Genomic DNA, 23,099 nt, shown 5'->3' on the forward strand with positions numbered 1-23,099 from the left:
CGGTTCTGGCTTGTTCTGAAGTGGCACCTGATGATGAGCGACAAAGGCAGCGTCCATATAGGAGCGGGTTGCCCCCGAATCTACCAAAGCGTGGGTAAGAATCCAAGGCCCACCTGGAGGGTAGAGACACACCGGTACCATGAGATGTCGCAATTCCACTGGTGAGGGCCCTTCTTGCATGGTTTGGGACCCCATGTTGCTAGGGCCTTCGGCTACCGAGGTTGGCGGTCTCCCTGCGACTGGTATCTTCTTGGGACAGGAACGGGCGTAATGTCCACTCCCACCGCAGTAAAGACACAGGTTCTCCTCCCGACGCCGCGACTTCTCCGAGGGGGAGAGGCGAGGTCGCGCAGCCCCGAGCTGCGTTGGCTCGACTGGCAACTCGGCTGTGGGTGTGGACCTGCTGGGAAGGACTGGCGCTAGGAGCCGGGAGTGCTGGCGGTCCCAGGCCTGGCGACGGTCCTCCAACCGATCGTCTATCTGCAGGCTCCGCTGAATGAGGGCGTCCAGCGTGGTGGGACGATCCATCATGGCCAACTGGTCCAGTATCTCGTCCGACAGTCCCTCAAGATACTGGTCCTGTACTGCAGAGTCATTCCAAGACAAGTCTTGTGCCAACAGCCGAAATTCTGTGGCGTAGGCGGCAGCTGTGGACTTGTCCTGTCTCAGCCGACAAATCGCCCAATTGGCTTGGCTCTCCTTCAGAGGGTTACCAAACACAGTCTCTAAGTGGTTACAAAACCCCACATAGTCCGTTAGCAAAGGAGAGTCTTGCTGGAGCAGTGGCAAAGCCCACTTGGCCGCCTGGTCCTTTAACAAACTGATCAAAAAGTGCACCTTGGTGCGGTCGTCAGGGAAGTTCCAAGCTTGCCCCTGAATGTACAACTTGGCCTGGGCGAGGAACATGGGAAAACTGGCCTGGGTCCCATCAAATTTCTCTGGCAAGGCCACTGGGTACTTGCCTGGAGCTGGGGTGTTGGCCCCAGGACCTGGAAAGGCATCCAACTGCTGCTGAAGCACCACAACCACATCGCTTAGCTGCTGAACGGTGTGGGTCAAGGCCTGGTTCTCCTGGGCCAATGCCACCAGCGCAGCTGCCTGGTCAGCCATGGCCTCTGGCTCTTCCCGAACGCACCCCAACGAAGGGGGAGTGCGGGTGTGGCGGGAGCAAACTGTGCTGGTCCCGGGGGGAAGGTACCGGTACCGTAGTCCGAGTTCACAAGATGAGAGGCAAGGTCCAAAACAGGGAGCCGGGCGGGGAACAAGAACGCTGGAAGGTCAGGAGCTGGAGGCCGGGCAGGGAACAGGAACATTGGAAGGTCTGAAGCCAACAACGACGTTGCTCCCGCAACCTGGGACCGGGCTGACTGACCTTTATCTTCTTCTAAGGCCAGGGGCGGTCCCGGCCCCCAGGAGTCCCGCCTCCCCTGGCCTTAATGCGAGCACTCCTCCTGGGAACAACCAGTTCCCTTCGCCTCTCTGCCCTAAGCCTCTGCAGTTCAGGAGAGGCCGAAGGGTTACTGGGCCCCGGGGGAGGCTCACCTGTAGACACTGAGTCCTCAAGCACCTCTGGGGCCAGAATGGTTTCACCTGGTGCCTGCTCCTGAGGATCTGACACAGGTGCAGGCTCCTCAGAATCTAGGCCTTGCCCCAGTTCAGCCGGCCCTGGAGGCGGGGACTCCTGTGCAGGCTGGGATTCCTCTGGTTCAGCCTCTGAATCGGAATCCCAGGCCATCACAGTAAGATTTGTTAGCAGCTTTCATAGCCATCTCATAGGCTTTCATAAGCGTCCTATAAGATGTTCTTGAGGCTCCGTCACGAGTCCGTCACCATACTCGCTCTAGCCGTCTGAGATCCCGCTTCATTTTCCGGAGCTCCTCAGTAAACCAAGGGGCCTGGTTTCGACGGGGTCGCAGAGGGCGCTTAGGCGTGATCTCATCAATGGCTGCCAAGAGCCGGTTATTCCAGTCCTCAACAAGGTCATCTAATGAGTCGCCAGGAGGAGCAGGGTCCCACAAGGCTTGTCGGAATCTATCAGGATCCATCAGTTTTTGCAGACGAGTCCAAATAGGCTCGCCACCCGAGCAGGGGAGCAGCGGGAAGTCGATCTTGGCTTTCAGAGCATAGTGATCAGACCATGGCACTTCCACAGGGGGGAGCATGATCACATCTATGCCAGCCCCAAAGATCAGATCCAGCGTGTGGCCTGCCTGATGAGTGGGGCCCAAAACAAACTGGGAGAGCCCTAGTGTTGCCATGGAAGTCACTAGGTCCAGAGCCTGTGAGGAGGGAGCGGCATCGGCATGGACGTTGAAGTCTCCCAAAACCAGTAGGCTTGGGAACTCCAAGGCCCAGTCCACCACCACCTCCAGCAGGTCTGACAGGGTGGCTGCCAGTGTGCTGGGTGGTCGGTACACCAGCTAGACAGCCAAGCTCTCCTTGGTGCCCCACACGAGACCAACACATTCAATGCTGGAGATCGCCGGTGATGGCAGAGCTCTGAAAGAGCAATTCTCCCAGATTAACAACACTACTCCTCCCCCCCCCGACCCACAGTCCACGATTGATGGAGGACAGAGAAACCTGGTGGTGTTATCTCATGTAGGGAGACTACTTCGCCTTCCCGTACCCAGGTCTCCCTCACGCAAGCCAGGTCAATCCCCTGCGAGACAAAAAAGTCACGCATGGTGGCGGTTTTGTTGCCTATGGACCTGGCATTGCACAGCACTAATGACGGAGGTGGGTAATCCTTGCTCTCCCTACCCTCATCCCTTGGGATGGGGCATAGATTGGAAGGGGTTCGAGGATCACTGCATCTCGAAACCCTTCGCCGATAGAGATATCTAGCCCCACCGCCATTCCTCCCTAGTGGAAATCCCAGACCCCATACTAGCCTCCCCAACAGAGGGGTAACATCCCCTCAATAACAAGTCATCCTTGGGCCAGGACTCCTCGGTCGAAATGGTATGGGGAAAAGGTGGAGGCCTGATAGGGTAAGTATCCCTAGAAGATAAAACCCAACCAACCGCACCCCAAGCGGGGAGGACAGTCCCATGGTGTTTCGTTAACTGTCAATCCCCCTCTCCCTCCTGGGTTGATTGGAGGATTGTTGGTTCTATCTGTGGCTGTGGGAGTTTTAATGAGGTATGTGCTATAAAATGGCCAACAAAGAGCCAGCTTCGAATTCGGAAGATCTGTCCATCCTGTCTCGCCAGGAGTACAGTAGAGAAGGTTGATCATTCTGATAAGTTTTTGGAACATTAGGCAAAGGTCCAGATGTAGATTTGGTGCTGGATATCTCCAGATTGTCAGCAACATAGAGTTCTTTAGGTGTTGTTGCCATAGAAATGGCGGAGACGCCAAATTCCTCATCTAATTCGGTGTCGTTTGAAAAAGGAACAGGGAGTTGCACTGATGTCTTTCTATGGGATAAAGAGCTGTTGGACATCTTTAAATATTGTGCTCTAGGCTCTACTGTCCTTATATTTTGGGTAGAAATCTCAGTCTTTATACTCATTAGCCTCTTCTTCAGGTCTTGTAATTCTAGGCTTACAAAGTTCTTTTCTTCCTTCAGGCAATTAATATTTCTAGTGTTGAGCTTGGTTTCCTTTATCCACATTAGCTTTGACTCTATGCAAGGGACCAATTGCTTCCTTGTTTCGTCCTTAAAAAGCCTCACTGGGCGGAGAGAATGGAACCACCATAGAGTATCCTTTATCTCCATGAGTCGAGATGGGAGGGCTGATGACCTAAAGGTCATAAATAGGTGCGTGGTGTTTCTCAAGGTAGGCAGGAAGTGGAAATTTTCTAGATCTACATTTCGGTAATGGTAATTCAGGAGCTGAGACAAGGACATAGTAATTTGTCTGCGGTTCATCCACCTATGAGTGTATCGGTGAATCTCAAGCATTATCTGGTTCGTTTGCAAGACTTGACAGGACCTCACTTCATCCATAGTTGGAGTTGGTGAGTTGTTAACAGAGTCATTTCTTATCATCCTTTTAAGCCCTTGGGCATTTAAAGGGGAGGAACTAGTATCCAATTGTTTCTCAATGTTAACTATTTTGGTAAGGATTTCATTCAGTCTTTGGAGAACCAGAACCATAGTTTCTGCAGACAACATGCAAATCTCTTGGTAGGGGAGCGTATCCGGAATCGGTTGAAAGCAGGCTCCTCTGATATCTTGTTCTAGAGGCCTGGGTGGGTCAGCGTTAGGAGTGGGAGGAATCCCTCCTGCTCCTGCTCTTGCCCTCTTGGACGGATTAGCTTTTTCTGGGAGGAGGGGGGTCGAGTCATTGACATCCTCCTTAAGGGGGGGGTGAGGTTCCCCTAACGTTGTTACTCACTGTTTGTTTTATTTGCTCTGTTTTCTCGGCTTCCTCAACCCGCTCTGTTTCTGAGCCAGGGGAGATGGCGTTGGCTCTCTGTCGATTCTTTGTTTTAGAGGAATTGTGAGTCCCAATTATGCTCTTCTGGCTCTTTGCACCTTGTTTTCTCCTTCTGGCAGGCATTCTTTATAAGAAAGCTAGTAGGTCTGGAAGAGCCCAGAATGTGTCAAAATAATATAGAATTTTGGGCTGCTTGGCGATTTTGATGCGTGCATGAGCGTCACCATCTATCTAGATTTTCTTACTCTTTGGCAACCTTTAATCTGATTATATTTACCACCGTTCTCTGATCCTTGTGTGTGTGTATCTATCTATCTATCTATCTATCTATCTATCTATCTATCTATCTCTATCTATCATCTATCATCATCTATCATCTTATCTATCTATATCATCTATCTATCATCTATCTATCTATCAATCAATCATCTATTTTATGGTTACCAGATTTTTTTCAATGAATCCGGGGACACTTTTTTTTTTTTTGGAAGCTGAGTAGCAACAGGGAGTCAGTAGTGAGGATGGTGAGGCAAAAGACCCTGGGCCCAAGCGCACATGCATATTGTATAATGGTGCAAAGCCCTTCTTTCGCACCCTGTGAAACATAAATGCTCTGAGTTTTAAAAAAACTGAACAACAGCGCTCCGCCCACCCGTGTCTCCAGAGCCTCCCCTGATCTCCTGCCCGCTTCCCCCTTTGTTTTGACTGATCGGGGGAGGCTTGGGAGTCATGGGCGGCCCGCCGTTCCCCAGTTTTATTAAAACTCTGCGCATTTATGTTTCATGGTGCGAAAGAAGGGATTTGCACCTTGCTTGGCAGAGAAACCACGTGCCTTGCGCCCCTCCTAGGCAACGGCCACCCGCCCACAACTCCCGAGTCTCCCCAGATCTGTCAAAACAAAGGGGGAAGGGGGCAGGAGATCTGTACCTCCGGACGTCCCTGGTTCTCCCTTGGCAGTGGTGGCGGCAGCAAGCAGCTCCTGAAGCCAGCCAGAGCCAACTGCGCCACCAGGCTGGCTCTGGGCTGCCACGTTTCCCGGGGTCAGATTTGCAAATCTGGGGATATTCCAGGGATGGAATTTGTCTGGGGACAGATTTGCAGATCCGGGGACATCTGGTATCCCTAATCTATCTACCTATCTACTCGCTATAGTAAAAAATACCATTAAAAACTTTTCTGTTTATAGGTGACTAGGCTCCCAGTCTGCTTACCAAATGCAATTCAGACTAATTAGATTTCCTGGGAATGGGGTTTGTAGGGACTCTTTCAGGTCCTGCTGGGAGACAAGCAAGCAGATGTGTGTGTTTGTGCATGACACAGATTCTTTTACTATGAAAATGTGCCTACGCCTCCCCTAGCTGGGATCATTGTGGAAAATGTGCCAGCGTTTGCCTTAGAGGCAGCTTTTTCTCTCTCTCTGTGACAAAGGTTGGAGGATTTCAGAGCGATCATCTGTCTTGGGAGAGGCAAGGAGGTTAGTGTTGCTTTACTAATTGGGAATACTATTTAGTGGAGAGGAGCAGATAGAGAAATGACTGTGATGTTGACCTTTTCAGCTGGCCTCTGTCTGAATTTTGCTGCTATCGGAAGAGTCCGGGAGAGCCAGTCTGCTTCTGCAGTCCTTGAGTATCTGTCCTTTAGAAATTCAGCTTTAGAAGTGATTGGAGAGTCTGTGAGCTTTATTTTTTTCAAGATTTTTTGGATGCAGCTGAAGCCTTATTTACATAGGCTGGCATAGCCAATGTTCAGGAATTTATTTTTATCATTTTATCATTTATTAAATCTGTAGATCTCAGGGCAGTTCACAACATAAAAATACAATATAAAAAACACAAAATACATAATAAGAACAAGAACAAAACAAATCAGTAACTCCTCACGCTCGCCATGCCTCCTCCCACAAATTTAAAAGGACATAGAGAGAATTAAGTTCTTAACCCGAGGTACCACTGTAAACAGACCTTGGTTGGCAAGGTGATGTCTCTGCTTTTTAAGATGCTGTCTAGGTTTGTCATTGCTTTTCTCCCAAGAAGCAGGCGTCTTTTAATTTCATGACTGCTGTCACGATCTGCAGTGATCATGGAGCCCAAGAAAGTAAAATCTCTCACTGCCTCCCTTTCTTCCCCTTCTATTCGCCAGGAGGTGATGGGACCAGTGGCCATGATCTTAGTTTTTTTGATATTGAGCTACAGACCATATTTTGCACTCTTCTCTTTCATCCTCTTTAAGATGTTTTTCAATTCCTCCTCACTTTCTGCCATCAAAGTTAATAATAATAAATTGTTGTTGTTGTTGTTGTTGTTGCAATTAAAGACTCACAAATAGAGCAGCCGACAACAACTCTTGAAAGTGCAAGATGAATAATTTTTACCCATGTGTCAAAACATGGCCATTTATTCTGTTTAAAGCAGGCTTATCGTGATTATGGGATTGACAAACAAGTCTACCACTTTTCTTAACTTTCGTTTTATGAAAAATAGAAGAGCATCTGCCCCACATGAGCCAATTCTTAATTAGGGCTCTGAGTATCCTGCACTAGAAAGAGCAAATTCTGCACCATTGAAGAAAAATATAATATAACTTAAAAGCCTTAAACCAGACTTCCCCAAGGTGGTGCCCTCTAGACACTTTGAACTACAACTCCCATCTGCCCACCTAGCACAGCCTGTAGGATGACCTGTACATCAGCTTGTCACCAATAACATTCTTGCAGCTATGATAAAACTTCGAACTAAAAGTCTATGACCTGTGTTTCTGATTTCATATATCCCAGGAGAACAAACAAGGGATTTCTAGGCACAGAATAGGCTGCTGAATGCTCAGTATTCATTATAAACCTCCCCCAGTTTGTTGTGATTGCTAACTGCTGTTTTGGAAGCAGGGAAATGACGGGACAGCAACATTTGTTACCAATTTCTTCTCTTTTATATCACAAATGAAGTACTGTAGAGTAGATTAAGAAGTCACACCTCCACCACCGCAATCTGTAATCGTCAACTTGTCCCTAGTCTACCTCTTTCAAGTTGCTGTACAGTTTCTCTGCTTACAACTTGACTTTCATGTTCCTCTTGGTGTTTCTGGGAAAGGGGAAAATGATTACCCTCACAAGTGTGTAGTTTTCCTAGCAGCATGTTTCCACACCCTGTTTTAAAACCTAGCTTAGTCCAGCAATCCTGCCATGCAGCTCGTTGCTCCCTCTGCTTTTCAGTATCATTAAGGTTATATTTAAGACTCCTTTGAAAGTACAGGAGAAAAAAAATATGAAGTTCAATGGCCCACATAGGTAATAGAATTTCTAAAAGCTTGCCTCATTCATGGAGCCTCATGACAACCCCATGGAGAAGGCAAACTCATTTTATCCTGGTTAATTATAGATGTGTGTCTAAATATACTTTGAGTCACCATAGAAGACAGAAAAGACCATCTCTGTGCCAGTATCTTGGATTAAAGAGCAGTTTCAGCTTGGAGAATTAGTTGCTGATTGCCAGGGGTGATCAAGTCAAGGAAGCAAGGCTGGGCATGGAATGAACCCCTTGCGTCTTGTTTCATTCATGCCATCAACTTGCCCCTTTGCATAGATATGGGGTGTGGTCCCATTGGGAGGAAGGAGGCTGTCGCTGAAATGAATCAGCTCCTCCTATGCTGCTTTTTAATCTTCTCTCCCTTCCAGCTAGTATTCCATTTCTGTTGCCTTTCTTTTTTAAAAAAAGATTGTAGAGTTGGAAAAGTTTCACCAGTCCAATATCACAGGATCTTGTCAGGCAGACAGCCGAAAAGCAGCTAAAGGATTAGTCTTTCTTTTCCTTTTTGTCAAATCTTTTTTATTGAGTTTTACATTTCAAATTTAAGCATTAAACATCAACATCATCATTTAGGATTCCCTGAATCCTTTGACTCCCCTCCACCCTTCCATGGTTACCATTATTGATCTTTTTTCAGCTGCTTCACTTATTTTCTCTATTTTTAAAAATAATAATACATTTTTACCACAGTTTTTAGTACATTACAAGCATTACTCAAATCCGGCCAACGTTTTCAGTTGTTTGCAGTGTTTTCTTAAATACATTGTAATTTTTTCCCATTCCTTCTTAAAAGTCTTCTCTTCCTGGTTTCTGATTGCCCCAGTCAGTTTCGTCATTTTAGCATAATCCATCTTCATGATGAGCTATTCATCTCTGGTTGGGACTTTATCTTCTTTCCATCTCTTGGCCAGTAGTATCCACACTGCTGTCATTGCATACATAATTGTTTCTGCTCCTTTGGTATCTCTGCACCTAAAAGACCTAATAAAAAACCCTCTGTTTTTTTCACAAACGTTATTTTAAACATTTTTTTCCAACTCATTAGAAATCATTTTCCAGAATGCTTTTGTTATCTTGCACGTCTACCACATGTGGTAGAAGGTGCCTTCCTTCTCCTTACATTTCCCACAAACATTTGAAGCAGTTCTGTACATCTTTGCTAGTTTTATAGGTGTTAAATACCACCGATACATCATTTTCATATAGTTCTCCTTCAACGTACAGCACGCTGTAAATTTTAAATCCTCCCTCCATAACTTTCCCCAAGATGAAAATTGTTTTTTTAAAAATATTTAATATTTAATATTTATTACTTTTAAAGATTACAAAAAAGGAAAAGAAAAGAAAAGAAGACAAAAAAAGAAAAAAAAGAAAAAAAGAGAAAAAAACCCAATACAATATATAGACAATACAAAAGACAACCTAAACCCATTAAACTAAACACATTAAACTAAACTAAACAAAACCCACTCCCTAACCCTAACCCTAAAGAAAACAAAACAAAAACAATTTAAAAACATACATCATCCCTTTTCCAAGATGAAAATTGGATATTGTGCCCAATATCTTGTGCTCATTGTATCATTACAGATTTAACTTCTTCATCTTTAGTATGACACTGTAGCAACAACTTACACATTTTGGAAAGTAACTTCACATTGTTTTCCAATAAATATTTTTCAAACTCAAAGTTTAGCTACACTGACTATGGGTATTGTTTGAAATAAAAATAAAATTATTGGCAATACATTCATTTTCATAACTGAAATTCTTCCCCCAGAGTGATAAATAGGAAACCCAGCCAGATGGGCAGGGTATGAATAATAAATTACTACTACTACTACTCTTCTTCTTCTTCTTCTTCTTCTTCTTCTTCTTCTTCTTCTTCTTCTTCTTCTTCTTTCCAGGTTGCTACATAGTTATCCTTAAAGATATTTATGTTCTTAACTGTCAACCAAACCCCCAAGTACTTCACTTTTCCCCAATTGTCAGTTGTGTTGCTAGTTGTAGTTCATTTTAATTTTGTTCTGTCATATTTTTCACCAATAGTTTCATTTTGTTTTTATTTAACTTGAATCCTGCTACCTGTCCAAACTCAGGTATTTTATCTAGTACCCTTGGTATAGTCAACAACAGGTTTTCTACTGCTATTACAAGGCCATCTGCAAATGCTCTCGGTTTGTATGCTTTGCACCCAACTGTTATACCTTTTATTTCTTCACCAGATCTTACGTTCCGCGCCAGGGTCTGTAACACCAAAATAAACAATAACGGTGACAGGGGACAACCCTGTCTTGTCCCTTTTGTAATTTTAAATTTTTCTGATATTACGTTATTCACTATCAACTTTGCCTGCTGGTCTGTATAAATTAGTTAGTCTTTCAAGTCTTCCAAGAGGACAGAAGCTCAAACAAGTTGCTCACTAGGAGCTCTCTGTGGTGCTGAAACTAGGAGCTTTCCTTGGTGCTGACTTGTTCTGTGGGCTTCTCTGCAAGACCAGAACAAGAGATCTAGCTCCCTTACGTTCTGTGCACCTGCCACTCCTCCTTTTTGTCCCTTAAAGCACTTTTGTCTCCCCTTTTCTCAAGAACTTTCTTTCTCTTTCTCTCTTTAAGAAGAGAGCTTCCTCAACCATTCTGTCCCAAATTTCCCCTCCCTTCCTTTCAGATAACTTACCTTACCTGTTGTGAGGATGAACATGGGGCTAAAGGACCATGTTTGTTTAGCCCTTAGCTCCTGGGATGGAGGGAGAGGGGGGCATGTGTGTAAAAAATGCAACAAATAAATAAATGAGAACTGAAACCAGAGCTTCAATAAGAAGGAGATGTCTTTTTAAATGATACAACAGGGGGATCAAAGGAGGAATTTCAAAAGGCACTAGACTTCCTGCTTAAACTACAGACAGGTGGTGAGGGACATTCACAAGGCAATGGAGCAAGATTTTAGACAAATCTCTCTCCCCCCCCTCCCCACAATTGGTTAGAAGAGAGTCACAAGAGAGAGTGATGAGTCACCCTTTCAGCTCTGCAGAGGCGTAAAGCTGTTTCCAACTGAGAGCAAAACAAGAAGCAGAAAGACTTTGCTTCCTTTGGCTCTGAGAAAAACACATGAAATATAGTTTGCTCCCCTTACAAAGGACTCCATTTTTATTTTCTTGAGAGGTGTGAGAAGCTTGTCTCTGCAGAGCATTCTCTTATTTGCTCTGTGACCTTTAAATTATCTGTTGTATTAGGGAGCATGTTTAGAGAAACACATCTATCCATCTCATTTTTGATTTCCTTTCTACGGGGATTATTGCTTGCCCATTTTTAATTTCCACTCAGTGCTGGCTTTTGTTTCATTAGTTCCTGACATGCCCTAGATAGACATATAGATAGATAGATGGAATATTCTGTTTATATGGCTTCAAAAAACAGTGCTGGCCAAATTGTTGGCTCTGAGCCAAATCTGATTTGCAAAACATATTAATCTGTTTGTACTGTCAACAACCATACTGAATTTTAATCAAGGTACTGATAACAAGGTGGGCTGCAGTTTTTGCCTGTAAGGAAAATGATCTTTTTTCCTTTACAAGTTATGAGAGAAGCATAAAAAAGATAAAGGTAAAGGACCCCTGGATGGTTAAGTCCAGTCAAAGACGACTATGGGGTGCGGCGCTCATCTCGCTTTCAGGCTGAGGGAGCCAGCATTTGTCCACAGACAGCTTTCCGGGTCATGTGGCCAGCAGGACTAAACCGCTACTGGTGCAATGGAACACCATGACGAAAACCAGAGTGCATGGAAATGCCATAAAGACATAAGAGCAGAAGAGCTCTGCTGGATCAAGTTATCTTGTCCATTGTCCCCATTGCTTTCATTTTGGTTTTGGAAGTTTTGCTTAGAAATATTAGGCAAGATGAGAGAATTAAGGGGATAAAGATCAAAAGGGAAAACTGTAAATTACCGTCTTTTGCTGATGATCTGATGATACTTCTGGAAATCCCTTTTCAGGGAGTGGAGTCTTATGAATAAATTAAATGAATTTGGCATGTTAGTAGGTTTTAAGGTTAATCATCAGAAAACGAAAATCTTAATAATTAAAAACAAAAGACTGATGGAGAAAACTGAATTCCAAATTCAAAAAAGTAAAGTATAGGCATCACCATGACAAATATAATTACTTTGAAATGATATACAATTAATGTTAAGACATGGATGGACAATTTAAAAGGATATATTAAGATGGGAAAAATTAAAACTGTCTTTACTGGGTAGAATTTCTATAATAAAGATGAATATAATGCCAAGAATGTTTTTGTTCCAAACAATACATGTTATAGCTAATGACTTGCAGTTCAAACAATGGCAAAAAGATTTATCTAGGTTTTTATAGCAAGGGGAAAACCTATAAAACTTTACAAGATGCAAAGGAAAGGGGAGGGTTGGGTGTACCAAATCTAAAAATGTATTTTGCAGCTTGTTGTTTAATGAGGATGAAGGAGTTGTTGACATTAGGGCTGAGTGATACTACTTTCCAACATCATAATGTATCTCCAGTTAAACCTTGTGATATGCCAATATATTATGATGTTGGAAAGGAGGAAAGAAGACAGGGAGGAAGGGTGCAGTTGCCGGCCACACAGACAATCAGCTTCACCATGCACAGCTTCTGCCGGTTCCTGGGAAGGGCATGTGCCGCTGCCCCGGGCTGACCCTCGGGCAGAGCACATCAGCCAGGGCACCACACGGCATGGCACCACGCACACAGAGCCCCAGAGGCCACCGGCCTCCTCAGATCTGTTAGCCATGACTCACCCTGACAATAGCCTCTTGCCATACGGGTGGCAGCTACCGGGAGCAACCATGATGGGGGCACGAACCAAACATGTTCTGCTCAGACTTCATTCCACTCCGTGATCAGTGTGAGGGAGGAGGAGGCAACTTGCCAGTGCTCACACGGCCAGAGAAACCAGCTGAGGGGCTGGCGGACCCCACTCACATCTTGGGCTCCTGCGGCAATCGCTGGGCTGTGGAAGGAGGGAGTGGGCAAACATCAGGTGGCTTGATTAAAGTGCACGATGCTGGCTGCAGTCGGGGTGAGCGGGGATTTGCAATACATTGCCTGCTCCGAAATTCTGAAATTGCTTTTGCACTTTTAATTTTAAACCGTTTTCAGGCAATGTGTCAATACATCACCCAGTTGACATTGAGAAATGTGAGGATTTTGGAAAAAGGAGGACATGAGCTGAAGTTTGGATGAAATGGATATTTGTATTATGATAAAGTTAAAGTTAATGTGGATTTTAAAAATCAGTTTATTAGAAGTGCCATGCTAAGAATTTGGAATAAATATAAACCTTGGCTGTTCCAAAACACACCCTTTATAGATTTCACCACAACAAGCTTTTAGCAGAAAAGAGATGACAGGCAAAGAGAAATGGATAACGTACTGAGAATTAATAGTACTGCATCAAGGAGATCACAAAAATAAAAACAAAGAAGCAATTAATAAGGGAATGTTACAATCTTCATTGGTTAGAGAGGTTTAAGCTGGATAAAAAGAAGTTTTGTATACAGCAAGAATAGACAGGCTTTGAAATTCAGCTGTTCCCAGATGATGATTTTGCTATTGCAAAAATGTATAAACTTACTGAAATGCACGGGCAAAAATAATTGGTTATAATGTATTGACAGAACAGTGGGAACATAAGTGAACTAAGGGTTAAAACTTACACTGTGTTATTAACTTAAATAGATCTTTTATACTGTAAAATGATTTATCATTGGTACTGAACTCCTGAGAAACTATTCAGAATGGATAAAGGTGTTTCAAACGTTTGGTAGAAATGCCAAAACACAAAAGAACATTTTATAATGTTTGGTGGCTAAAAAAAAAAGTTGGATACTGATACATACCATATTTTTCGCTCCATAGGATGCACTTTTTCCCTCTTAAAAACTAAGGGGAAAAGTCTGTGCGTCCTATGGAGCGAATGCAGGGGGGGCAGGCAGGAAAAGCCCCCAAGAGCCACACACAAGCTTCGCGCGGCTCTTGCGGGCTTTTCCCCAGGAGGGAGAAGGGACCGTCTTCGGGCTTCCCCCGCCCCAGCCCCGCGGCTAAAAAGGAGGAGCCTGAAGCCCCTGGAGCGCAGCGCAAACTGCAGCTGCGCTCTGGGGGCTTCAGGCAGCTATCCGCATGCCTTCGGAGAGCAGTGGGAGTTCTCGCTGCGCTCAGAAGGCTTGGGGATAGCCACCTGAAGCCTGGAGAGCGGGAGGGGTCGATGCACACTGATCCCTCTTGCTCTCCAGGCTTCGCTTCGCTGGAGAGGCGCTTTACAGTTTTCCCTCTCTGCACAGCGCTCCTTCAGCGAAGCGGGAGGAGAAATGGAAGGGGCTCCGTTTCTCCTGCCGCTTCGCTGAAGGGGCGCTGAGTAGAGAAGGAGAGAATTTCCCCCCCCCCTGTTCTCCCCCTCCTATGGTCCGGTGCGTCCTATAGAGCGAAAAATACGGTACATTGATACTGCAAATTTCAAAGGTTAATATTCAATTGAAGCCAGAATTCTGTATTTTAGGGTTAATGAATACACAACTGGAAAAGTATTTGGGGAGATTACTCCAATATATAACCACAGCGGTGAGATTGTTATATGCACAAAGATGGAAAGATTCAGCCCTACCCACTATAGAAGAATGGCTGATAAAACAAGAGGAGTTGACTGAGATGGCAAAGTTAGCGTATTCAATTAGAGAAAAGTCATTTATGACATTTATTAAGGACTGGAAATTTCTTATGGACTTTTTGTGAGAAGGAGAAAATGAACTTATAATATATGGATTTGAAGATTGAAAAGATAGTGGCTTGCAGAAGATAAAATGGTTGGGTCTTAATGAGTGAAGACTATATTTGGCTGCAGGACAGAGAATTGCAAGTCCTTTTATTTTTCTTTATTTTTCTTTGGAGAGCATGTGGAGCAACCCATATATTTATTAGACGTGATGTCTAAGATATTTGGTCATTTTAGATAACCCTGGTCTTGTGAGACAGTGGAAAACGGGAAGAAAGCAAAACCAAATAGGACAACAGAAGCAAACAAAGAGGAATCACCTCAGGCAAATCCTGGGTAATGCAAAGATACAAGGAAGCGATATCACAACTTCTGTAAAACCCACCTGCCATTTTGTGGCATCAGTGGAAATAATGGGGACTGGTTGGGGAAGTTCAAAAGATGGCTAAGTTGTGCCTGCAATTAGAGAATAATGGAATATGTAACGCAAAGGAAAGCTAACTGGTAATCAGGACACACAAGAATTAATTTTGTGTTGAGAATATGAATCATTTTGTCCTGGATGGTAAAATCAACAACCCCAGAACAGGGTGAAAACTCCAGGTATGCACAGCTGCAGCACTGAGAGAGCTGCCTAGGAGACTGGTTGTGTTAACTGCATATGTAGACCGCAGGCAAAGAGAGAATTTTGTAAAAATCATACCCCAGCCCACATCCAGATCTTGAGAGCTGCAGCAGAGAATAATAAGCCTGAGCAACAGTAGAAATAATAAGAGGAGTGAAGTGAGCCCAGGGAATGCTAAGCAGTTACAGGACTGACATTGCTGTTGTCTGGGTCACTTAGCAACTGGCGAAGCAAGCGATAAAAGTGAAAGATCAGATACTAGGGAGAAAAAAGAAACGGTAGGAATTAAATGGGGGGGGACCCTTTTGTATTTGCTAGGGAGGAGTGGATGTCCCCAGCTCTATTTCAATATTGTTCTCTGGGCTTGCGCTGCCCCATGTCCCATTCCACTTGTCTTCTAATTTACCAGAGAGAAATTCTTGCATTAATTGTGGTACATGGGCAGGTTGCTGCAGTTTTCAGTCCTGCATCATTATTTTTTTTATAGGTTTGCAATGTACAGACTTAATCAGACCCTTGCATAAAGGGGGATATTGATGCAATCACATCATTGCTTCAGGATACATGCTGTGCATAATCAGCACACACGTGCATTGATTAAACAGCAGCATGCACAGCCTTGATGGAGGTTTTGATGGGAGTATGTGATTATATCACCGTTCCCTTTTATGTGGCGGCATCTGGACTGATGCACGTATCCTGTGCATTAGTAACCAGCAAGTGAAGGGCCTCCCTTATTGTATTGCATGCCACCTGAACAAAGTTTCAAGTAAAACATGGAACAGTGTCAGATAGCTGATGCATTGGTGCTTCTTTCAAAGGAAAGCCATAATGAAATCAGTAGAACCCTTTCCAGCAGAACAAGGTGAAACTGAGTGGCAGCGGCATTTGATCTTGCCATTTTCCCCCAAATTGCCATTCAGGCATGGATGAGCTTAGGGTTGCTCTGGGTGTTTGTAATTCTCGTGCTGTACCTTTCTTTTTTCTGCAGGCTGGAGAGCATGTTTGTGTCAGGTTGCGTTTCTCTCCAGTGCTGTAAAGTACATCTATATTACAGCCCTTGGGCAACGTCTCTTCCTACCTGAAAAATGTGTCTTCCCTGTTCTCACACAATAGAGTAATTGCATACCGAAGTAGTGGATGAACAGTAATACAGCACTGGGGCTTTTTGCCCCCTTCCTTCCATTAGCCACTTTCCTTTCTGTGAATATGGCAGAGTGACTGTGGGTGGAGGAAGGACCATCTATGCACCTGGGTTGTGCTGGGTGCTCGTTCAGAAGGTGGGGCTACAGCTCAGGGACAGGACACTTGCCTTGCATGCAGAAGGGGCCAGCGTGATTTTCCAGTTAAAGGATCAGGGAACAGGAGAAGCGCAATCTTCTTTCTGGCAGAGGCCCCAACGAGCTGATGGCAATCAACACGGTCAATACTGGGCTTGGCAGATAAATCATCTCACCTCCTGCAAGGCATCTCATGGTGCTGCTTTGCCAGTGGAATAGTTCTGTTTCATGGTTCTATGACTGGACTAAGGTGTAGAGGCAGTGGTGCACAGCATTGGGAAGTCAGGTCAGCAGTGCAGGAGCCCCCCCCCCAAAAAAACCTGGCTATTTCTGCCCTCGCAGACACAGAAGAAAGGGTTCCCAGTGTTGTGACTCCTCATCTTTGGGGGATGCTGCTGAGAATTTGGCTTGGGAAGAGGAACTGCCCTCAAGGCTGGCCTCAGATGCCCCTGCCAATGCAGAAACACTGGTGCAAGGGGAGCCCATCATATCGGTAACCCTCTAGCCTTCTCTGACTGGTAAACAACATACAGCTTTTGAATTCAGAATCTCAGTTAATAGGTCGTTCAGGTTAGTTCTGGCAGATTCCTGCCCATGTGGAAATTGTTCCCAGTGAGACTGACGGCAGATCAGGCTGCTAAGGAGGCATTGGGACATAAGGATATTGGCAGTGGAGGTCAGAAGGAGTGAGCAGCAAAGACAGTGAGAAAGACAGGTCTCTTGAACAACAGGAGAGATTTTCATATTTTCAATTTGCAAGGGCAACTGAAACATGTCAGTCTATTTAGCATGTTGACTGGACTCTGCTCTTCAGAATAGTTTGTTTAAGGTCGGGAGGATTGACACAGAATCTCTGTACTGTTTGTAGGGTGGAGGAAACAGCTGAAAACATAGCATTTAATTAATTAATTAAAACCTTTATGCTGCCTCATCCTAAAAAAGTCCAGTGCTGAAATCACATTTGGGCTCTGCAGCTATGGTCTTAGAACGAAGGGTCAAGACATTAAGACATTTAGGAATGGCGCCTGAATTAGGTCAAGCAAATAGTGAAGACCCAAAGCCTGCTCGAAGGATCAGCCAGCTGCGAAAATTAGATGACAGGAACCTGGAAATGTGTGCTTCTGCTGTAACCAACTCATTTCCTAAGAGTAGCTGGCCTCCATAAGATCTGCCAGTAAATTTGTAACATTTGTTTAGTTGTCACCTGGAGACAAATTTGGAGTAGTTTAACAATATTTCTGTTTGTTAGAAATAGTTATTTCTTGGGGATTGGGAAGTCGTCAGGTGGAGTGCTCTGCTCCCTGTTTTCAGAGGCATTGGGCAAAAGGAAGTACATTTTTCATCTACTCATTGTCAGCATGAAAGGGAGATTGCACTGCAAGAAATGTCTGTGATCGTACAAGTAGATGTCTCTCTTTCTCACGTTATGAAAGTAAGCACATGAGCCCATATACAGCATCTACAGTAAATAAATGAATGTAGAATATTAAGCAAGTGCTGTAGAGAACCTGGTCGGTTGGCCGTTGTCGCCAAATTCACACCATGCATCCTAAGCGCTATGATACCACTTTAAACAATTATGGCTTCCCCAAAGAATGCTGGGGACCATAGTTCGTTAAGGTTGGTAACAGTTGTTAGGAGATGCCAATGATGCGCCCCCAGAGCTATAATCCTGGGGTAGTTTAACAGTCAGTTTCTTTTACCAGGAAACTCTGAGAATTGTAACTCTGGGAGAGGAACAGGGGTCTCCTAACAAGGCGGAGGACAGGGGGGGAGTATATGTTATTGCGGCCCCCTCCTTTTGCACTGTTGGGAAGGAGGAAGATGAACAAGGGAAGTTTTGGATCTCTGGATTGCCAAGTCTTTCTGTGTGTAATTAACAGGTCACTCTCCATCTCTTTTCTTCAGATCACCTTTTTCATGCTCTTGTCGGCCGTCTGTGTGATGCTCAACTTGGCAGGTTCCATCCTCTCCTGCCAGAATGCTCAGCTGGTCAATTCCTTGGAAGGATGTCAACTGGTGAGTAATGAAAAAACACATTGTATTTTCTTTTGAAACAAATACTGATTTGAAAAATAAAATATATATAAAATAAAAATTACAGGAAGAAATGGAGATTTTTAAAATAAAACTGCAAAGCTTGGTGGTCATTTATTGGGAGTGACTGTCAAAACTTAAAGGTGAGCTCCTCCCAAGGGTCTATTACCATGCCATCACAGACCTTTCATAACAGCTACCTGGGTTGCTTCTAAGGAGAATATCCATGCAAGGATGTCTGTTGGTGGACTGAGGAGATTCTATTCATTCAGTGCAATTCTGCAGCCACCCAATGCATACAAAAATTGCACAGTCTTTCCTCTCTCATAATGACACACAAAAATGTAGGGAAATTTGTATGAATTTTGAAGGATGGTTGTGCTTTGATCTGCATATTATTTCTCAGAGGGGCAAATTAGGTATGTTCATCTTTGAATGTGAACTGAAGCAAATCAGGCAAACTTTAAGACAACTGATCCAATAAATTCCAAAACTTGATAATAGAGAAAGGACACCAAGGAATAGCCAGTGACCCCAGACAGGCAACAAGGATGGAGAATCATAGCACTGGAAATAACCTTGAAAGTCTAGAGCTTCCAATGACCCTTCAGATATGGTGGCCTACAACTCCCATCATCCCTGACCATTGGCCATGCTGACTGGGTCTGATGGGAGCTGGAGTCCAATAACAGCTGGAGGCCATGTTGGCTTCTGCTGATCTAGTGCAGGATCTGCAATGCTGGGGTCAGCTAGTACAGCATCCTTGAAAGATGGCTATCCAGCTTTCCTTCCACTGTCAAGCGGTTCTTTCTTTATTGAAGTCTTGTCAAGTGTTTAGGTGAAATCTGCTCCCTTGTACTTCCCATGCATTAGTTGCCCTCTGGAGCAAAATGGAAATACTGTGCTCCAACTTGTATGCAGCAACCCTTCAGATATTTGAAGAGAGCTATTGTCTCTCTCTTGGACCTTCTCTTCTCCATGCTTAATACACCCAACTCTTCCAAGTGTTCTTCATAGGACTTGTTTCCAGGTGGGGGTGAGAGCTGAATTTCATGTACTGGTGTGAACTCTGCAGTATGCTATGACTGCAGGCTTTTGGTAGTTCAGATTTCTGTATAGTCCAGTTTTCAAATTTAATTTCTTATTGTGGGGAGGGGAGACCAGGGAAGCTGCATATTTATCATTCCAGTGGCAAATGAGACACTCAGCCGTGGGTGAAAACATGCAGATGCTTAAAGAGATGTTGCAAACATGATTGCAGTTTAATCAGGTGTCTGCTTGGTCTTTAAATTTAATGAGATGTATAAATTGGTAGGATGAAGCCGTCGGAAGTGCAATCCAGCGGAGGAAACTCTGAAGAGGAAATAATGCTGATGAAATTGCGAAATAAATCAAGACAATTGTGTTACGGGCTTCTTTTCTGAACATAGAGTGGTAAAAATTAGCTTTGGAGGGCAGTTTTATTGATTCTGACTCAACAATGGCAACCCAAAGCACAATTAATGCCTTCTTATAGTTGCAAATGGGAAATCAGGGATATTAAACCCTAGGAAATATTAGTTGCTTTGCACTATAAAATCTGGTTATCCCTTTTCCATTTCCCTCTATTTATAATTTTAATTAAAAGAGGACCCCCTTACAGCATTTCCTCTCCTGCATCTGTCTGCTTGCTTTTTATGCCAACAAGCATATTTGTTCTCCTGGAGACTTGATGTCACTCCACAACTGGAGATTGTGCTACCCATTAAGATGCACAGCATTCACTCAGGGCAATCAGGTCTGTGTTTATTTAAGACAATCTGGTAGTGTGAATGCAGCTTTTTAAGATCTAGTAATCCAAACCGAGAGACAGAAGGGCTACCTAATACTTTTCTCCACATTTTGCATTTCAGTTGGACGATTTTGTTACTCTTGTTCATGCAGCTGTTCTTAAAAGGATTCAAAAGATAAATGGCAATGGTTTTTCCTGTTCCTAGACTGGCATGTGTAACAGAGACTTGGTTGGATGAAGCAGATGGGCCTGTCCTTGCCGCTGCTTGTCCACCAGGTTTCTCTTACGCACAGCAACCCAGGTCATGTGGGCGGGGAGAGGGCTGCACTGATTTTTAGGAAGTCATTAGCTTGCACCAGGCATCCTATTGGGAAGACCCAGTTTTCTGAGTGCATGTTCTGGAAGTTGGGCAATAGGGGCAATACAAGATTCCCTTTGGTGTACTGACCTCCCCACTGCACCAAGGATTCCCTACCTGAGCTGCTTCAGGTCGTGGCAGATGATTTTAACATCCATGCCGACACAACCTTACAAAGGGGCCACTCGGGACTTTGTGGAATGCATGGCTTCCATGGGGCTGTCCCTGAATAAGTTTGGTCCAACTCATAGTCGTGGACATGCCTTAGACCTGGTGTTCACCTCTATGGATGTGGGTGATCTGACACTAAATAAAAGTGAAACAAAAGAAGTGCCATGGTCAGATTACTTCCTGGTGCAACTTCTCTGTGACCCTTCCCCTCTGCAGGGAGGTGGGACCGATTCATAGAATCATAGATTTGGAAGAGACCACAAGGGCCATCGAGTCCAACCCCCTGCCAAGCAGGAAACACCATCAGAGCACTCCTGACATATGGTTGTCAAGCCTCTGCTTAAAGACCTCCAAAGAAGGAGACTCCACCACACTCCTTGGCAGCAAATTCCATTGTCAAACAGCTCTTACTGTCAGGAGGTTCTTCCTAATGTTTAGGTGGAATCTTCTTTCTTGTAGTTTGGATCCATTGCTCCGTGTCCGTTTCTCTGGAGCAGCAGAAAACAACCTTTCTCCCTCCTCTATGTGACATCCTTTTATAGATTTGAACGTGGCTATCATATCACCCCTTAACCTCCTCTTCTCCAGGCTAAACATGCCCAGCTCCCTTAGCCGTTCCTCATAAGGCATCGTTTCCAGGCCTTTGACCATTTTGGTTGCCCTCCTCTGGACACGTTCCAGTTTGTCAGTGTCCTTCTTGAACTGTGGTGCCCAGAACTGGACACAGTACTCCAGGTGAGGTCTGACCAGAGCAGAATACAGTGGCATACGATTCAGATGGTCTGCCTCCGCCACTTAATGGATCCAAATGGTTTCGAGAGAGTGGTAGAGGAGGTTTTATCCCATGTTGAAGGCCTTTCAGCTGATTTCCCTGGTGGCCCGCTGGAATGCGGAGTTAACCAGGGCTATCAACTGTCTGGCTCCAAAGCACCCTCTCCGATTGCCCCGTGGTTTTCACTGGAGCAGAGGGCGATGAAACAATCGCTGAGATGGCTAGAGTACAGGTGGTGGAAAACTCACTCTTAATTGGAACAGACATGGGTTAGAGCTCAGCGTCAAGGCTACCAAGTGGCAATAGCAATGGTGAAGAGGACCTTCTTCACCACCTCTATTACATCTGCAGAAAACAGCAGCAGGAGACTCTTTCAGGTGGTTCACAGTTTAATGGAACCACCTTTCCATCGGGGCCTGGTAAGGGTCCCAAGATCTCCTGCAATGTTTTTGCAAAGTTTTCTGCAGATTAAGGGGCTCAGATTCGGGAAGAGGTAGACTCCACCGTGGGAGCAGGACCAGGGCGGGAGAGTGCTAGAGTCTTGTCTAGTCAGGTTGTGTGGGATCAATTCCAATCTTTTACCTCCGATGATGTGACCAGGCTGCTTGGACGAGTGAAACCAACCACCTGTCTCCTGGATCCTTGCCCATCCTGGCTAATAAAAGTGAGCCGGGAAGGGCTGGGGCGATAGGCTCTGTGGAGTGGTGAATGCTTCCCTCTGTGAGGGAGCCTTCCCAGACCCACTGAAAGAGGCGGTTATTAAACCATTTTTTAAAAAAATATATCTTTGGAATAGTCCAATATGGCCAAGTATCACCCAGTCTCAAATCTTCCATTGTTGGGCAAGGTGATTGAGCGAGTGGTTGCTGAACAACTCCAGGCACTCCTGGAAGAAGCGGACCATTTGGATCCCTTCCAGTCAGGATTCAGGCCTCTTCATGGGACTGAAACTGCCTTGGTCGCACTGGTTGATGATCTCCGGCGGGCTAGAGACAAAGGTGAGAGCTGTTTCCTGGTTCTGCTGGATCTCTCAGCGGCTTTTGACACCATCAACCATAACATCCTTCTGGACCGTCTAGAGGGGCTGGGAGCTGGGGGCACTGTCATACAGTGGTTCCGCTCCTTCCTCCTGGGCCATGTCCAGAAAGTGATGGTGAGGGATAAGTGTTCATACCACTGGGCCCTCACTTGTGGGGTGCCTCAGGGTTCTGTCCTCTCCCCATGCTTTTCAACATCTACATGCAGCCGCTGGGAGAGATCATCAGGGGGTTTGGGCTGGGTGTTCATCAGTATGCGGATGATACCCAGCTCTACCTATCTTTTTAATCAGAACCAGTGAAGGTCCTGTGTGAGTATCTGGAGCCGGTTGGAGGATGGCTAACAGATCGAGGTTGGATCCTGACAAGACAGAAGTACTGTTTTTGAGGGACAGGGGGTGGGCAAGGGTGGGGGACTCCCTGGTCCTGAATGGGGTAACTGTGCCCCTGAAGGACTAGGAGCGCGGCCTGGGAGCCATTTTGGACTCACAGCTGTCCATGGAGGCACAGGTCAATTCTGTGTGCAGGGCAGCTGTCTATCAACTCCATCTGGTAAGCAGGCTGAGACCCTACCTGCCAGTGGACTGTCTCGCC

The 23,099-nt window shown here is 45.1% G+C and overlaps 1 protein-coding gene across 2 annotated transcripts in view; it reads left to right on the forward strand.

Moving 5' to 3' along the window:
• Nucleotides 1-23,099, forward strand: part of ENTREP2 (endosomal transmembrane epsin interactor 2) — a 223,224-nt gene that overhangs the window by 125,139 nt on the left and 74,986 nt on the right. For both annotated transcript variants that reach the window (XM_083712199.1, XM_083712200.1), the window contains exon 3: nucleotides 18,268-18,378. In XM_083712199.1, the coding sequence (XP_083568325.1) occupies nucleotides 18,268-18,378 (111 nt within the window). The remainder of the gene's footprint in view (nucleotides 1-18,267; nucleotides 18,379-23,099) is intronic.

The sequence above is a fragment of the Podarcis gaigeae genome, assembly GCF_964106915.1.
Source record: "Podarcis gaigeae genome assembly, chromosome: 14".
NCBI lineage: Eukaryota > Metazoa > Chordata > Lepidosauria > Squamata > Lacertidae > Podarcis > Podarcis gaigeae.